The 15,917-nt window shown below is 36.3% G+C and overlaps 1 protein-coding gene across 5 annotated transcripts in view; it reads left to right on the top strand.

Moving 5' to 3' along the window:
• The window catches only part of CSMD3 (CUB and Sushi multiple domains 3), a 684,493-nt gene that overhangs the window by 544,357 nt on the left and 124,219 nt on the right, over nucleotides 1-15,917 (top strand). For all 5 annotated transcript variants that reach the window (XM_084509891.1, XM_084509890.1, XM_084509889.1 and 2 more), the window contains 4 exons: nucleotides 6,638-6,751; nucleotides 7,436-7,531; nucleotides 8,452-8,655; nucleotides 12,434-12,558. In XM_084509891.1, the coding sequence (XP_084366017.1) occupies nucleotides 6,638-6,751; nucleotides 7,436-7,531; nucleotides 8,452-8,655; nucleotides 12,434-12,558 (539 nt within the window). The remainder of the gene's footprint in view (nucleotides 1-6,637; nucleotides 6,752-7,435; nucleotides 7,532-8,451; nucleotides 8,656-12,433; nucleotides 12,559-15,917) is intronic.

The raw sequence follows: 15,917 nt of genomic DNA, 5'->3' as shown, positions 1-15,917 counted from the left end.
TATTCACAAACAATTAGTTTTCTTGTTATACTACAGCGTATGCTAATAAGTATCATCCACTATCAAGATATCTAACATATCATTATTGATTACCACTACAGGAATAAGGTAGATTGAATATATTAACAGTAGCTGGTAGAAAACAAAATGTTTGGAAATGCAAGAGGAAAAATATTTCACAACTATTTTTATTTAAAAACTAAATAATAGCAAAACTACTACCACAAAGATACTCCACTATTGTTATGTCAAACACGTATTCGGCTGCATAGTAAAAGATCAGGTCTTCCAATTTGTTTGTGTGAACTGGTGAAAATTAATTTAGGTTATTGAAAACAATATTTCTATATGCATGAATTCTGTAAGATCACCTCTTTTTTGTTGTGACCTTTCAGCCTTTCCCTTCAAAAACCTTCTCTGTGTTTACTAAAATAATTACTTTTTGAAGAGTCCAACATACACTCAAGTTATATTGCAGTTTTACTGGACATTTTTTCTCAGGTAGAAGGGGTTGAATATCAATTTATTTGTTTATTGTCAACATGAATAAAATTTAATTTAAAATTATTGAGTAAGTCCATCATTCCAGTGTGCTCCTAGGTCATCAAAAATACAAAAGTAAATTTCATACATTTTTTTTCATGTTGCTTTTTATGAAGCTAAAGGGATTACTCACTGGGAACACTATGTTCCAGCAGGAGAGGCTTGCATTTCTTGTTTCTTACTGATTACCTGTTACCTTTAGTCATCACAAAGATGCTAGTGAGAGATTTATCTTTTTCTGTCCTTTAATGACTTTTGAAGTTTCTAAACAATACTACTTTTCTTTTTTTTTCCCAGATTTTTTTTTCCAGAAAAAAAAAAAAGTTTTAATATGCTGCTTTAAAAAGCCTGATAGGGAAAACATCTCACCTTAAGCAAAGAGAAGATGTCAACAGTGGAGCTAGTGAAGAATAAGATTATTTTTTTTTTTACAGATTCACTGAACTCAAACATTTGTGTTGCTGTCAGCAAGGCTCTAGTTTTGGAAGATTGCTTAGTCTGATGACAAAAATTCTATTTGAAATGATCAGAAGCTAGCTTCTGGAAGTAACTTCAAATTCTGTAAACCTGTAAGCCCCTGAAAAAGTTATGAAGAAGGTTGTCTTGGGGCATATTGAAAGACATTTAGAACAAAGCTATTATCAAACATAATCAACATGGGTTCACCAAGGAAAGTCCTGTCTTAGAAATTTGATCTCCTTCTGTTACAAGATCACCTGCGTAGTGAATGAAGGGAAGATGGTGGAAGTAATCTTTCTGGATTTTAGTAAGACCTTTAATACTATCCCTCATTGTATCTTTCTGGACAAATTATCCAACTGTGAGTTGAACAAGTACATGCTACACTGGGTGATGAATGGGCTTAATTGTAGAGCTCAGTGGATTGTAGTGAATTGGGCTACATCTGGCTGGTGGGCAGTCACTAGTGGTGTTCTCAAGGGCTCAATTCTAGGGACAGTTCTATTCAATATTTTTATCAATGATCTAGATATAATAGTCGAATGTAACCTCAGCAAGTTTGCTGATGATGCTAAACTGAGAGGTGCTGTTGGCTCCCTGGAGGGACAAGAAGCCTTGTAGAAGGATCTAGGTAGATTAGAGCATTGGACAAACATCAACGGCATGAAATTCAACAGGGGTAAATGCTAGGTGCTGTACATGAGATGAAGTAATGTCAGACACAAGTACAGACTGGGAGACAAATGGCTAGAGAGCAGCTCAGCAGAAAGGGTTTTGAGGGTGCTGATTGACTGCAGGCTCAACGTGAGTCAACAGTGTTCCCTGGCAGCCAAGAGGGCAAACGACATTGTGGGGTGTATTTAACACAACATAACCAACCAGCCAAAATAGGTGATTCTCCCACTATATTTAGACTTGGTGCAGCCTCATCTTGAGTATCATGTGCAGTTCTGATCTCCAAAATATAAAAAGGATATTAAGATGCTTGAATGCATCCAGAGGAACAACAAAGCTGCTAAAAGGGCTGGAAGGTATCTCCTATGAGGAGAGGCTGAGGACACTTGGTTTGTCTAGTTTGGAGAAATGGAAGCTAAGAGGTGACCTTATTGCTTTATACAGCTTCCTGAGGAAAGGAAATGGAGAGGGAGATGCTGATCTCCCTGGTAAGCAATGATAGTTTGCAAGGTAATGGCACAAAGCTGTGCTAGGGGAGATTCAGACTAGATATTAGGAAGAAATTCTTTACTGTGAAGGTAGTCAAACACTAGAAGAGGCTTCTTCGTGAGGTGGTTGATGTCCCATGCCTGTCAATGTTCAAGAGACATTTGAATTATGCTCTTAATCATACAACTGTAGAATTACAGAATCACAGAAAGATTTGTTGAAAAGGACTCTAAAGATCATCTAGTTAAAACTACCCTGCCAACACCTCCAACTAGATCTGGTTGCCCAAAGTCCCATCCAACCCAGCCTTGGATACTTTCAGCCTTAACCTATCACTACGCTCCTTGATAAAAAAGTATTTCCACATCTTTTCTATAGGCCTCCTTTAAGTACTGGAAGGTCTCCCCAGGCTGAAAAATCCCAATTCTATCAACGTGTATTCATAGGAGAGGTGTTCCAGCCCTCAGATCATCCTCAGGGTCCTTCTCTGGACTTGCTACAACAGGTCTATCTTCTTATGTTGGGGACCCAAGGGCTGAAGCCACCTTACTCTAAGTGGAGTCTCACAAGAAAAGAGTAGAGGGGGAGAACCACCTGCATGACCTGCTGTCCACACTTCTTTTGATGCAGCCCAGGATATGGTTGGCTTTCCAGGCTGCAAGCACACACTGACAAGCTCATGTTGAGCTTTTTATCCACCAGCCCTCGCCTCGCCTCGCCTTGCCTCGCCTCGCCTCCCCTCCCCAAGATATGAAAGGCTTCTACAGAACCAACAAAAAGAAGAGTAGGAAAATGTGGTCCACTTTTCAAAGGTGCAGGGGTCCTGGTGATTTGCATGAATCTCTACTGGTAGGACAGACTTCAGCAATCCTTTGCCCCTGAGACCATTAGAAGTTTGGAATGAGGAAGGACAAAGTGAGGGAACACTTAAACATCTTGCATGTACACAAGCGCATGGGACCTGATGGGATGCATGCAAGAGTACTGAGGGAGATTAGTTACCTCTGAAATATCATGGAAGTCAAAGGAGGTTCCTGAGAAAAACAAATGCCACTCCTATCTTCAAGAAGGGCAAAGAGATGGATCTAGGGAAATACAGGCCAGTTAGCCTTACCTCCCTAAACGCCTGGGTAGGTGGGACATACAGGCTCGGTCACCTTTTCCAAACATAGCAAGGAAAAGAAGGTTATTGTAAGTAGTAAGCGTGGATTTACGAAAAGGAAATTATGCCTTACAGACCTGATTGCCTGCTACAATTTGTATACTGGCTTGGTGGTTGAATGGAGAGCACTGAATGTTGTTTATCTTGACTTTAGCAAGGCTTTCAACACTGGCTTGCATAATATTCTCATTTACAATTTGATGACATACTGACTAGATAAGAAGTCATTGAGGTGGACTGAAAACTGGCTAAACTGCCAAGCTCAAAGGGTTGTGATCAACAGCATGAATGATAGCTGGCACCCAGTCAGTAATGGCATACCCTAGGGACTGATGCTGCAGCCACTATTATTTAATATCTTCATGATATGTATGATGGGACAGAGTGCACTCCCAGTGAGTTTACAGATGATACAAAACTGAATTTTTTTGATATACCATATAGATGTGCTATCTATATGGTACACCATATCTATACCATAGATACATGTATACCATATATATAGATATACATAGATACATATATACATAGATATACATAGATATACCATATAGATATGATATACCATATAGATTCAGGTAGCTCATGAGGTTCAGCAAGAGTCTGAAACTGAGGAATAGCTCTGTGCCCTAGTACAGACTGGCAGATAGCTGGCTGGAAAGCAACTTTGCAGGAAAGGTCCTGGGGGTACAGATGGACACCATGCTGAACATGACCCAGCAATGTGCCCTTGCCACAAAGAATGCCTTCAGCCTCTTGGACTACATTAGGCAGAGCATTGCCAGAAAATTGAGTGAGAAGATCCTACCCCTCCATTCAGCACTGGTGAGACACGTTAGGGGTGGTATGTCCAGTGCTGGATACCACTACAAGAGAGACGTGGATGTACTGGAGCAAGTCTAATGAAGGGTGACAAAGATGGTTAAGCAACTGGACATGTAATAGAGCTGAGATTGTTCAGCCTAGAGAAGAGACGCTTCAGGGGTATCTCATCATTGTGTATAAATACCTAGGGAGTAAAGGAGACAGAGCCAGGCTTCTTAGTAGTGCCCTGTGACAGGACAAGAGGCAATGGGTACAAACTGAAACATGATAAATTCCATTTAAACAAAAGAGAAAAACTTTTTTGTAAGGGTGATTGGAACCAAAAACAGCTTGCCCATAGAGGTTGTAGACTTTCAATTCCTGGAAGTATTCAAATTCCTACAAGACGCAACCCTTAGAATTGTGCTTGAGATGACTCTCCAAACAAGCAGGTTGGACTAGATGAGCTCTGGAGGCTTCCCGTCTCAGCTATAAATTCAATTTATTTGATCTTTTTTGTATAGAAATTGACCTTTGAACTTGGCCCACTCTATGTTATAATTGCTACGGAATATCTTACAATAGCCCATTAAAACGCAAATATAGTTCATCAATTCTGTTTTTACAGTTTTCCCACAATACAGCTCGTGCTAATAGTTATGCCTCAGAACTTGCCTGAAATTTCTGTACATAGCTTGTAACTTTTCATGATATGGAAAATAGCAGTGGAAGTCACAAGGAATATTGCTTGGCTCAATGGCAAAGTGGACTTCATTGAGTGTGAAAATTCGAGGAAAATACAAACGTGAATGGACAACATGGCAGAAGTAATTAGATGTTAAGCTTGTTAGTTATTTCCAGGAACACCGCAGTGAAGATGTATGCAGCTAAATATTTAAAAATAAGCAGAGCTAGTAAAAATAAAATTAAAAAATAATAGTAATAATACTTTTCTGAAGATTGGAGGAAAAATAAAGATATTTTTTAGATCTCACTTATGGTTCATCCTAAAGATAGACAAAATACTTTGTAAATGTCTCGTGGAATTGTTCTTTTAATTACTTTTTTGAACATTTTATAAACTCCGCATCCACGCCTTCACTTCAAAAAGAGATTCTCATTTCAAAAATGGATTTCGTTTCTTCTTGAAGAGTTTATAATAAGATCCCAAGTTAGCAGAGTACAATTGCTATTTTTTACATCTATGAATTTATAGAAAAGGAAATAGGACAAGGAGAAAGAAAAAGAAAAAGAAAAAGGGAAAAGGGAAAAGGAAAAGGGAAAAAGGAAAAAGGAAAGAGGAAAAGGAAAAGGAAAAGGAAAAGGAAAAGGAGGAAGAGCAGGAGGAGAAGGAGGAGGAGGAGGAGGAAGAGGAAAAAAGACAATTTGAAGACTCCACATTTTTTATGTACTGATTTTAAAGCTTTATTAGAATGTATACTTTGGAAGAACTATAAGTGCCTAGCTTCATCTATTACAATAAAATATAGCAGATAAAAATATTACTGACCATATGGCAAAGAAATATATTATGTCTCCAGTAGCAACACACCAGAATATTTACCACTAAATGCCTAACCTGGATAATGAACCACAACCAGAAACTGGTTCTGTTTACCTTCTGTTCTTAGTAGGTGTTACTATTCCTACAAATATATATCTTCTTCCATCTTTTTTACCCCTTTATACTCCTTAAGCCACTTTTCTGGCAAATTGCTTGTAATGGTGATAAAATTAGGGTGTAAATGTTTTGTAGATATTTGGGTCAGAATTAATCCCAAATTTTCTTTTTTTCCTATTTTAATTATTTGTATATATTGAAAGAGCAAATACCTCTGATGTGAAAGTGCTGCAAAAGACCGCTGAACTTAAGTGCAAAAGTAACGTTATTGAATTCAGTTGTTCATCTAGCATGACTAAAAAATAAATATATTTGTGATTCAGCATATGAATTCCCAAATGTTTGAGTTAACAAACTTTGAGTTAGTTGCTCATTTATTTTGCAAATATAAAAGATGCACTGAATGTTAATGTTCTTAAGAAGAATCCCAAGGTCTGTGAAATTTAGAGAAGGTTATCAACAAAATGAATGGATAAAACAACATATATAAGAATATGCCAAGACTATAAAGGAGGATATTGAGCTGAGGAATTTTGTGGGGAGGGAAAAGTAGAGAATTTGAAAATACAAAAACAGACTTTTTTTTGCCTAATTACTAAAATTTTCCAACAATTACATGTATGAACATATACCTTCATTGCCTATTCTCTATATATAGAATTACGTTTTAATGCTGTTATGTTATGAAAAATAACAGTATACTCAGGGAAAAATAATTAAATGGTCAGAGAAATCAGCCAATAAATATATTTTCAATTAAAATATTTTAATGCAGTATATTAATGTATGTTTTTTTTGTTTGTTTGTTTGTTTGTTTCTTCTCATTTTATCCCCCATTTTTGGCTGTTGGTGCTTCTTGCTTTTTCACCTTCCTGTTTGATCAGTGGTTTTTGGCCAGTTTGTATTTTTCCAGACATCACTCCATGATGTGGTTGAAGTATATGATGGCCCATCTCTGCAGTCATCACTGTTATCTTCTCTCTCAGGATCTCATTCAGGTATATGTTAACAGAACTGTCATTAAACCATTAAAATAAAATTTATTTCATATAAACTATAAAGATAGTGTAGTTAAAAAACAAAAAAGGAAAGAGAAAAGAAAAGACAACTGTCATATTTTCTTAGATGCTGTTCAGGAAATATATGAAATTGGGATTTTAAAATAAAAATGTAATCACTCAAAACTGTGTTCATTAATGAAGAAATAAAAGCCAAGTGGATTTTTTTTTTTTTTTTTTTTTAATATTCACTTGTTATAGTGTGTATTTGGGGCTTCTTACTTCATGCCTTTATTACTTGTATCTAGTAAGCAATCTGAAATGGATATTATAAAAGGGAAACCAGCATATTTTTTATAGCAAAGTGAAACTGTATAGATTATGTGCATGTTGACTTATTTACAGACATGGTGTGAATATAGATATATATATATATATATACTTTTTATAAGGGAAAAATATATATTCATAATAACTGTAGTGATTTTTAGTCCCCATTTTCTAGAACAGCATGATACTGCCAACTTAAGATGTTTAATCTATCCTGCCAAGTTAAAGAAACAGAACAGGACTGGAAGGGGGGAGGGGAGGGTTGTCTTAGCTGTAGAGTTGGTGACAGGAATTTTGTATGCTTCTTTAGTAAAAACTGATTATGATAGCTTTGTATTTGCTTTGTTTGAGTAGGTGAATCCCTTCCATTGAGCTCAGGTAACCAGATCACGGTTAGATTTACTTCAGTTGGACCAGTAACAGCTAAAGGATTTCATTTTGTTTATCAAGGTGAGAGAGCCTGGAAAAGTTTGTAAATTTATTAATTTCTTCACAAGTTGTAAATGATCAGAGAGGAACAGACTGAAAATTAAAAGGAAATTAATAGCCTGTTAATGATGTAATAAGTTTCATGATTTCTGCCTGTTTTTAAAAATAATGTTAGCTCCATTCTTTTATTTGTATTTTAAATGTTAAATCAAATAATTAAGAAGCATAAGGGAAGTTCCAAATTTAAGAAGGCGCTTATAGAATGCAGCTGTTTTATGTTTGCTAATATGATTGATTAATGCTAGATATATCTTGTGGCTCAAACTGGTTTCTTTTTAAAGAAACTGGTTTTCTTTTTAAATCTCTCACATTAAATATGAATAACTGCAAATAGTATTACCTGTGGGTGAATCAGTGATCTTTCTATCATTAAACTGCTTCCCTTTATTTACATTATTTGCCTTTTTATGGGCAAAACATAGAAATGGTTATACATCAGTATTTGCAACTGCAATCCATTTTTCTATGGATTCTAAATCCTGATCTGGCAGGCATAATACACATTTAGAAATCCACAAGAATAGATGTAAACACCTATCTGACATTGATTGTTTGTTTTGTTTTGTTTTGTGTTTTTAACTATTAGATTAACATTTCATAGTGATATTTCTTTTCAGTGTCATTTTAGAAAGGTTTCATTATGGATTTTATACATTGCTTTTCGTCTTGGCAAGGATATCACTGCTATGCGCTTCTAAATAGCAATTTAGTCATCAGAAGTATGTAATCCACACTGTGAAGATTAAGTTGGGGATTAAGCAGATGTTCTTAACTGGCAAATAAGTGAATGTTACTTCCAGTCATTCCAAATATTTGTGGTTCAAAATCTGTATTCCTTCACCAAATCTAAAATTAGGAATCCACAATTCTTATGTTTGCAGCTGTTCCAAGAACAAGTGCAACACAGTGCAGCTCTGTGCCTGAACCAAGATTTGGAAAAAGGATTGGAAATGAATTTGCAGTTGGGTCATTGGTTCTTTTTGAATGCAATCCAGGGTATATCCTTCATGGATCAACAGCAATTAGATGTGATACAGTACCAAATGCATTGGCACAGTGGAATGATTCTCTCCCTACATGTGTTGGTGAGTTCTTCAGGCTTTTTAATAGGACTAATTGCTGCCTAAAGTGTTGACCATCATCTCTAGCTGAATGTTTTCCTTCGTTGTCATCCACACAATATTTTATTCCTGCTTACTTTTACTCACTTCCTTCTCCATTCAAGGTTAAGATTTTATTACCCTTTCAATTCTAACCCTGCTGCAATATTTCACTAGTTTCATGAACATACCCTTCTGTTATAAATTATATGTTACCTTCTTTTACATTAACATCAGTGACATCTCTCGTTATCCTTTAATCAAGTTTCAGAAATAACAGTTTATTCTCTCACTCACTCCTTCAAGACTAAGATGCTCTCACCTTTTGGGTCTCTAATAAGATAGTGTAAGCTGTTATGAAGAAGACTACTATATTAAAGATTTAAAAATAGTTAAGCTAATATTTCAATGCTTGACAAAAAAAAAAAGCAGTAATTTTCCAGAGCAGAAAATATATCTCATCTGGTTCTGATCATACAAGATTAAATTCTCAACATTTGAGTCTTAAATTAATGTGCATCCATTGACATTAATAAAGCTGATCTGTACCGACTGGAAATCTGGTGATAGTTCTGAAAAGTCGCAGAGTAAGGAAATAAAATGATATTTGTGTATTTTTCCATAGGCTTACATCAAGGGCAAATACATTGGCTGCTGTGCATGTTATTTTTAATAGAGGGTTTTTTTGTTTGATTTTTTTTTTAATATAAAAAAAAAACAGTTGTTTATAAATGAATCAAAATTGGTTGTCATTTACATGGATTTTTTTGTTTTTTTGCAATGCCATCAAACTTTTCCACCTGTAACATCTGTTGCAGTACCAACTGCCCTATACATTAATTTTGTGAAAATTTAATACATTAAGAAACATTCATTTTGAGGATGAAGGCATCTGAAGAACACAGTTCCCAAACCAAACAGTAAATATATGTATGAGTTAGTTACTTTACTATTCTTGAAAGGCAATAGATCTTTTAGAAAAATCATCCTAACCTACTGCAAAACCACACTATAGAACTGACCCCAGCATTAAGAAGTACATAAGCAGAGTTTTAGATGAGTAGAGGAGAAAGGGAAAAAGGAAAAAAAAAAAAAAAAAACAACAAAAACAACACATTTTTAATTAGGTTGGTTTTGAATCCTCTTTGCTTAATCATATAATGCTGCATGGTAGAGACCAAGTGCTTTTCAATAAAAACAAAATGTTTCCTCCATAATACTAAAATCTTGACAGAGATAACAACTAAGTGCCACTGGAGTAATATTAATAAAATAGGATTAACAATATATTATACATGAATAATGTTTATTTGGACTGTTTCAGTCAAAATGAATAGAACCATGATTAATATATCAGTAAGAAACTGAAGTATTTATCTATACTTCATTTATCCTCAATTGCTACAGTAGAACCAATATAATTGATTTTTGTTTATACCCTTGAAATGTATTCACTTTTTTTTTCAGACATAACAATTCAGCAAAATAATTATTTTGGTCATTGATCACAATGTATTATATTATATACATATACATATGCATATGCATATACATATAGACTTATTCTGTGAAAGACAAACTGTCTCTAGGCAAGCTGTGAAAGGGTTACAGGCCACTTCACATGTGAAAATTACTGTGCCAATAACAGTGATAAAATATATATGAGGATAAAATTCCATTGAACTAAATCAGTTTAATAATTGAAGTGGTAGACCTGACCACATTAGATTGCCTTAACTCTAGTGAATGTTTGAATGTTTTCTTAGAGATAGCAGACATCAATCATTCTGTCCATCCTTTTACAAGTAATTATTTAAACGTTTTGAGTTATACTGGCCTTTAGTTTATCTATGTAATTTGAAGAGATTCTAACAATTATGTGCCACACAAAATGTAGCTACAGTATTCGTTATTAAGTGGCATTCTTCTACATATTTTATAAATCCTCATATTTTTATCTAATGAAATCAATTCAGAACTTATCGAAGTTGCGTAGAAATGATACATTAGCTTCTGTTTAACATCGTTGTTGGCAACATGGACAGTTGGATTGAGAGCACCCTCAGCAAGTTCATCAATGGCAACAAGCTGTGTGGTGCGGCTGGTACACTGGAGGGAACAGATGCCATCCAGAGGGACACTGACAGACTTGAGAGGTGGGCCTGTGTGAACTTCATGTTCAACAAGGCCGAGTGCAAGGTCCTGGCAATTTCAAGAACAGGGCAATTCCAAGAACAAATACAGGCTGAGTGGAGAATAGCTTAAGATTAACTCCAAGGAGAAGGACCTAGGGGGAAATTGGTTGATGAAAAACTCATCATGGGCATGGCAATGTGTACTTGCAGCCCAGAAAGTCAAACATATCCTGGGCTGCATCAAAAGAAGTAGGGACAGCAAGCAGGTCAAGAGAGGGTGATTTTTTACTCTGTTCTCATGAGACCCCATTTAGATTACTGCCTTCAGCTCTGCGATCCCCAATATAATAAGAACATGGACCTGTGAGAGCAAACACAGAGGAGAGCCACAATCAAAGGGCTGGAACACCTTTGCTGTGAAGATAGGTTGAGGGAGTTGCTTTCTTCAGCCTGGAGAGAGAAGTCTCCAGGGAGACCTCACTGCAGACTTCCAGTACCTAAAGGAGGGACTACAAGAAAGCTGGAGAGGGACTCTTTATCAGGAAGTGTACCATTACAAGGAGTAATAGTTTTAAACTAAAAGAAGGAATATTTAGATTAGACAGAAGGAAGAAATTCTTTACTCAGAGGGTGGTGAGGTACTGGAACAGGTTGCCCAGAGAAGCTATGGATGCCCCATCCCTGGCTGTGTTCAAGACCAGGTTGGCTGTGGCTTTGAGCAACCTGGTCTAGTGTCTGGCACCCCTGTCCATGGCAGGAGGTTTGGAATTAGATTATCTTTATGGTCCATTCCAACCCAAAGCATTCCATGATTCTAACAGTTTGTTAAACTATCTCATCAATCTTTTCCTTCAACTTCTTAAATACCAAAGAATATCGGTATCTAGATTAAACTTTAGTTTATTTGTCCCTGTCAGAGCATCTAACAAACTAGTCAAGATACATTCAAGTTGATCGTTCAGAAGGGAAATGGTGTTGATGTACGCCTCTGTCTTATTTCATGTGTAACACTATTATTAATCCATGGACATAGATATGATGAGTGAAGTAAGCCTTTACCAATCTCTTTACTAATATGATAGATCCATAGTCTGTAATTGCGTAATTCATACAATCAAAGAAGAGTTGCCAAGGAGTTGAGACTGATTATTGATTATTTAGACAATAAAAATAGCAATATTGAGATAGAATTTTTCTATTTTACTCCTTTATACTAATAAAATACGTAACTGTTCAAACTTCATTCTTAAGCACTAACAATTAAACTTTATCTTTGTAAGGTTACTAGGACATATTGGAATAAATTTTGTTTTGTTAAAGGTCAAATAAATAAGACAGGGGTATATGAATGAATCATGGAATCATAGAACGACATGGGTTGGAAGGGACCTTGAAAAATTGTGTGGTTCCATGGGCAATGATGCCACTTTGTTGTTGTTTTGTTTGTTTTTGTTGTTGTTGTTGTTGTTGTTCCTGAGGCAAATATATATATTTTTTAAGTGTAACATAAATTTACAAAAGTTTTCAGATATAGTATGATGAATGTTGATTAAGCTTTAATAATAATAACTCTTCTCACTTGTGAGGCTTTGCACTTCTTTTTTTTTGACTTGTGCATTTCCTTTCAGTGCCCTGTGGTGGAATTTTAACAAAGCGCAAAGGGACCATTTTGTCTCCTGGTTACCCTGAACCTTATGACAACAATCTGAATTGTGTGTGGAAGATCACAGTACCAGAGGGAGCTGGGATTCAGGTAAGTATACTTGTTATTTTCTTGTTATCATCGTGTTTAAAAATGTTTTTCCTGGCGCAAGAGCATGAAAAGGGTTTTCATACATCCTTTCTCTCACTAATGATGGTCACAGTGGAACTCATTGCACATCTTTTCATTCACGCAGTTCTTAAAGGATGTAAGATTTAAAGAAATTTTAAAAGATATACCCGTAACTTTTTAAAAGTTTAAAATATATTATTTCAGTATGTCAGTGATTCATTGATTCATTGTAAGTAAGAGGGAATAGAGATGCTTCCCCATGTGTGCTTTTTTTTTTGTCAGTTTTGTTTTGCTTTGTTTTTTGTTTGTTTGTTTGGTTTTGTTTTGTTTTCCTCCCTCCATCAAATTACATAAATCTTGTTCTTGCAGAGTGAAATTAGATGGGTTCTTTCCATGGAGAGATTATGCACGTTTTCTTAGAAGTTCTGTTATTTTACATATAGTTACAAAAGTTAATTGTTACATAAATATGCTTCAACTGGAGTTGGGAATGAGTCCTTTAAAATACTGATGTAATTCTATTTTACAAAAATTTAGATTAAGACCTTCATGGAATATATAGCAGAAAATTATCTATAAAGCTAGGTTATGTATATCTCACTTTTTAGTGAGAAATTTAGTGAGGCAGTTATGGCTAGTATAATAGAACTTTCAAGCTTCATCTCATGTAATTTCTACCTTAACATTTATCAAGAAACCATGGTAGCAAGTTTTCTATGCCCTTGTTTCAAAAGCAAAATAAAATAAAATAAAATAAAAATAATAATTTTAAAAGAATAAAAAACTTAGTTTCTGTATATAAAGATGTAATAAAGGTCCAATTGCCTGTTGGAGTCCATTTAAAATTGAAGAGATTATTTCTAAATTTACATTTAAAAGTTTTGGAAAGGAAACAGAATAACCATTATTATATCTGTTTTTTAATAAATTACATTACAGAGATTTTAATGTATTCTAATTCATCAAGAGTTTTCAAAATCATAGAATGAAAGAATCACAGAATTGTAGGGGTTGGAAGGGACCTCGAGAAATCATCGGGTCCAACCCTGCTGCAAAAGCAGGTTACCTAGAGCAGGTTGCTCAGGTAGGCATCCAGATAGGCCTTGAATATCTCCAGAGGAGACTCCACAACCTCTCTGGGCAGCCTGTTCCACTGCTCTGTCACCCTCACCATGAAGAAGTTCTTTCACTTGTTGGTGCAGAACTTTTTGTGATCCATTTTTTGGCCATTGCCCCTTGTCTGGTCCCCACAAACCACTGAAAACAGGTTGGCCAAATCCCTCTGTCTTCCATGCTTAAAGTATCTGTAAACTTTAATAAGATCCCCTGTCAGTCTTCTTTTCTCCAGGCTGAACAGACCCAGGTCTTTCAGCCTTTCCTCATAAGGAAGATGCTCCAGGCCCTATATCATCTTTGTGGCCCTCCGCTGTACTCTTTCCAGGAGATCCCTGTCTTTTTTGTACTGGCAAGCCCAGAACTGGACACAGGTGAGGCCTGACCAGAGCAGAGTAGAGGGGCAGGATCACCTCCCTTGACCTGCTGGCCACACTCCTTTTAATGCACGCCAGGATCCCCTTGGCCTTCTTGGCCACCAGGGCACACTGCTGGCTCATGGTCAACCTGTCGTCCACCAGGACCCCCAGGTCCTTCTCCTTAGAGCTCCTCTCCAGCAGGTCATCGCCCAGCCTGGACTGATACATGCGGTTGTTCCTTCCCAGGTGCAGGACTCTACACTTGCTCTTATTAAATCTCATTTGGTTTCTTCCTGCCCATCTCTCCAGCTGGTCCAGGTCTCGCTGAATTGCAGCACAGCCTTCTGGTGTGTTGGCCACTCCACCGAACTTTGTATCAGTGACACACTTGCTGAGGGCAGACTCTATTTCCTCATCAAGGTCATCAATGAAGATGTTGAACAAGATAGTATAATGTTGAACAAAATATTATTTTATAATATTTAATAAAATATTATTTTGTAGTTTACTGCTATTTATATTCTATATATAGTATATATATACTATTTATAGTATAGTATATGAATAGACTATATATAGAATATATATACTATATATATAGTGTATATATAGTATATGAATATACTATATATAGTATTTTATAGTTTACTGCTATATAATCATTTTGAAAATTCTGTTTTTGTTTGAAATAACTAAAATATTTAATAAAAATGTAAAAAGTTTACAGAAAACAGAAACATCACAAATGCAACCTAATTTCATACATGGTAACATTTAAGAAAATTATGAGTTCTATTTTCAAAGAGCCATCACTGCCCATCAGCAATAGTATTTATAAGCTAAAACAAATTTGAAATTGATTTTGAAGAACACTACTTGATTAAAACACTTGATTAAGTTAGGATCCTGCATTCTCTATATTTTCTATGCAATCAGTAATGAAAGCTAAAGACTGTGAAGATAGTTCAGAGCATTTAAATTAGACATTGACTGCAGTCCTGAGTTAGGCACTCACTGCTGATTTCTGTAAGAGTTTATATATCATTACACACCACATTAGGTGACTAAATCAGTGGTCCTGGTCAAACGGAGAGGTCCCAGATGACTGGAGACTTGCTAATGTGACACCCATCTATAAGAAAGATCATAAAGAGGATTTGGTAAACTATAGGCCTGTCAGCCTGACCTTGGTGCCAGGAAAGGTTATAGAACAGATCATCTTCAGTGCAATCACACAGCATGTGCAGGACAACCAGAAGATCAGAGCAAGCCAGCATGGGTTCATAAAAGGCAGGTCCTACCTGACCAACCTCATCTGCTCCTATGACCAAGTAACTCACCTGGTGGATGAGGGAAAGGCTGTTGACATAGTCTACCTAGACTTCACAAAGGCCTTTGACATAGTCTCCCTCAGTATTCTCCTGGAGAAGGGGGAAGCCCATGGCTTAGACAGGTACAGTCTTAAAAACTGGGTTAAAAACTGTCTGGATGGCTGGGCCCAAAGAGTGGTGGTGAATGGAGTGAAATCCATCTGTCGACTAGTCACCAGTGGTGTTCCCCACGGGTCAGTGTTGTGGCCCATCCTCTTTAATATCTTTATTTATGATTTGGATGAAAGAATTGAATGCACCCTCAGTAAGTCTGCAGATGACACCAAGTTGGGGGGAAGTGGCGATCTGCCAGAGGATAGGAAAACCCTGCAGAGGGACCTGAACAGGATGGATTGATGGGCCAAGGCTAATGGGATGAAGTTTAACAAAACCAAGTACCGTGTCCTGCACTTTGGTCACAAAAAACTCGGACAGCACAGCAGGCTTGGGGCAGAGTGTCTGGAAAGCTGTGTGACCGAAAAGGATCTGGGAGTAT

Source organism: Aythya ferina (assembly GCF_964211825.1).
Source record: "Aythya ferina genome assembly, chromosome: 2".
Classification (NCBI taxonomy): Eukaryota; Metazoa; Chordata; class Aves; order Anseriformes; family Anatidae; genus Aythya; species Aythya ferina.
Note: the sequence above shows the minus strand (reverse complement) of the source record. Positions and strands in the feature narration are given on the sequence as shown.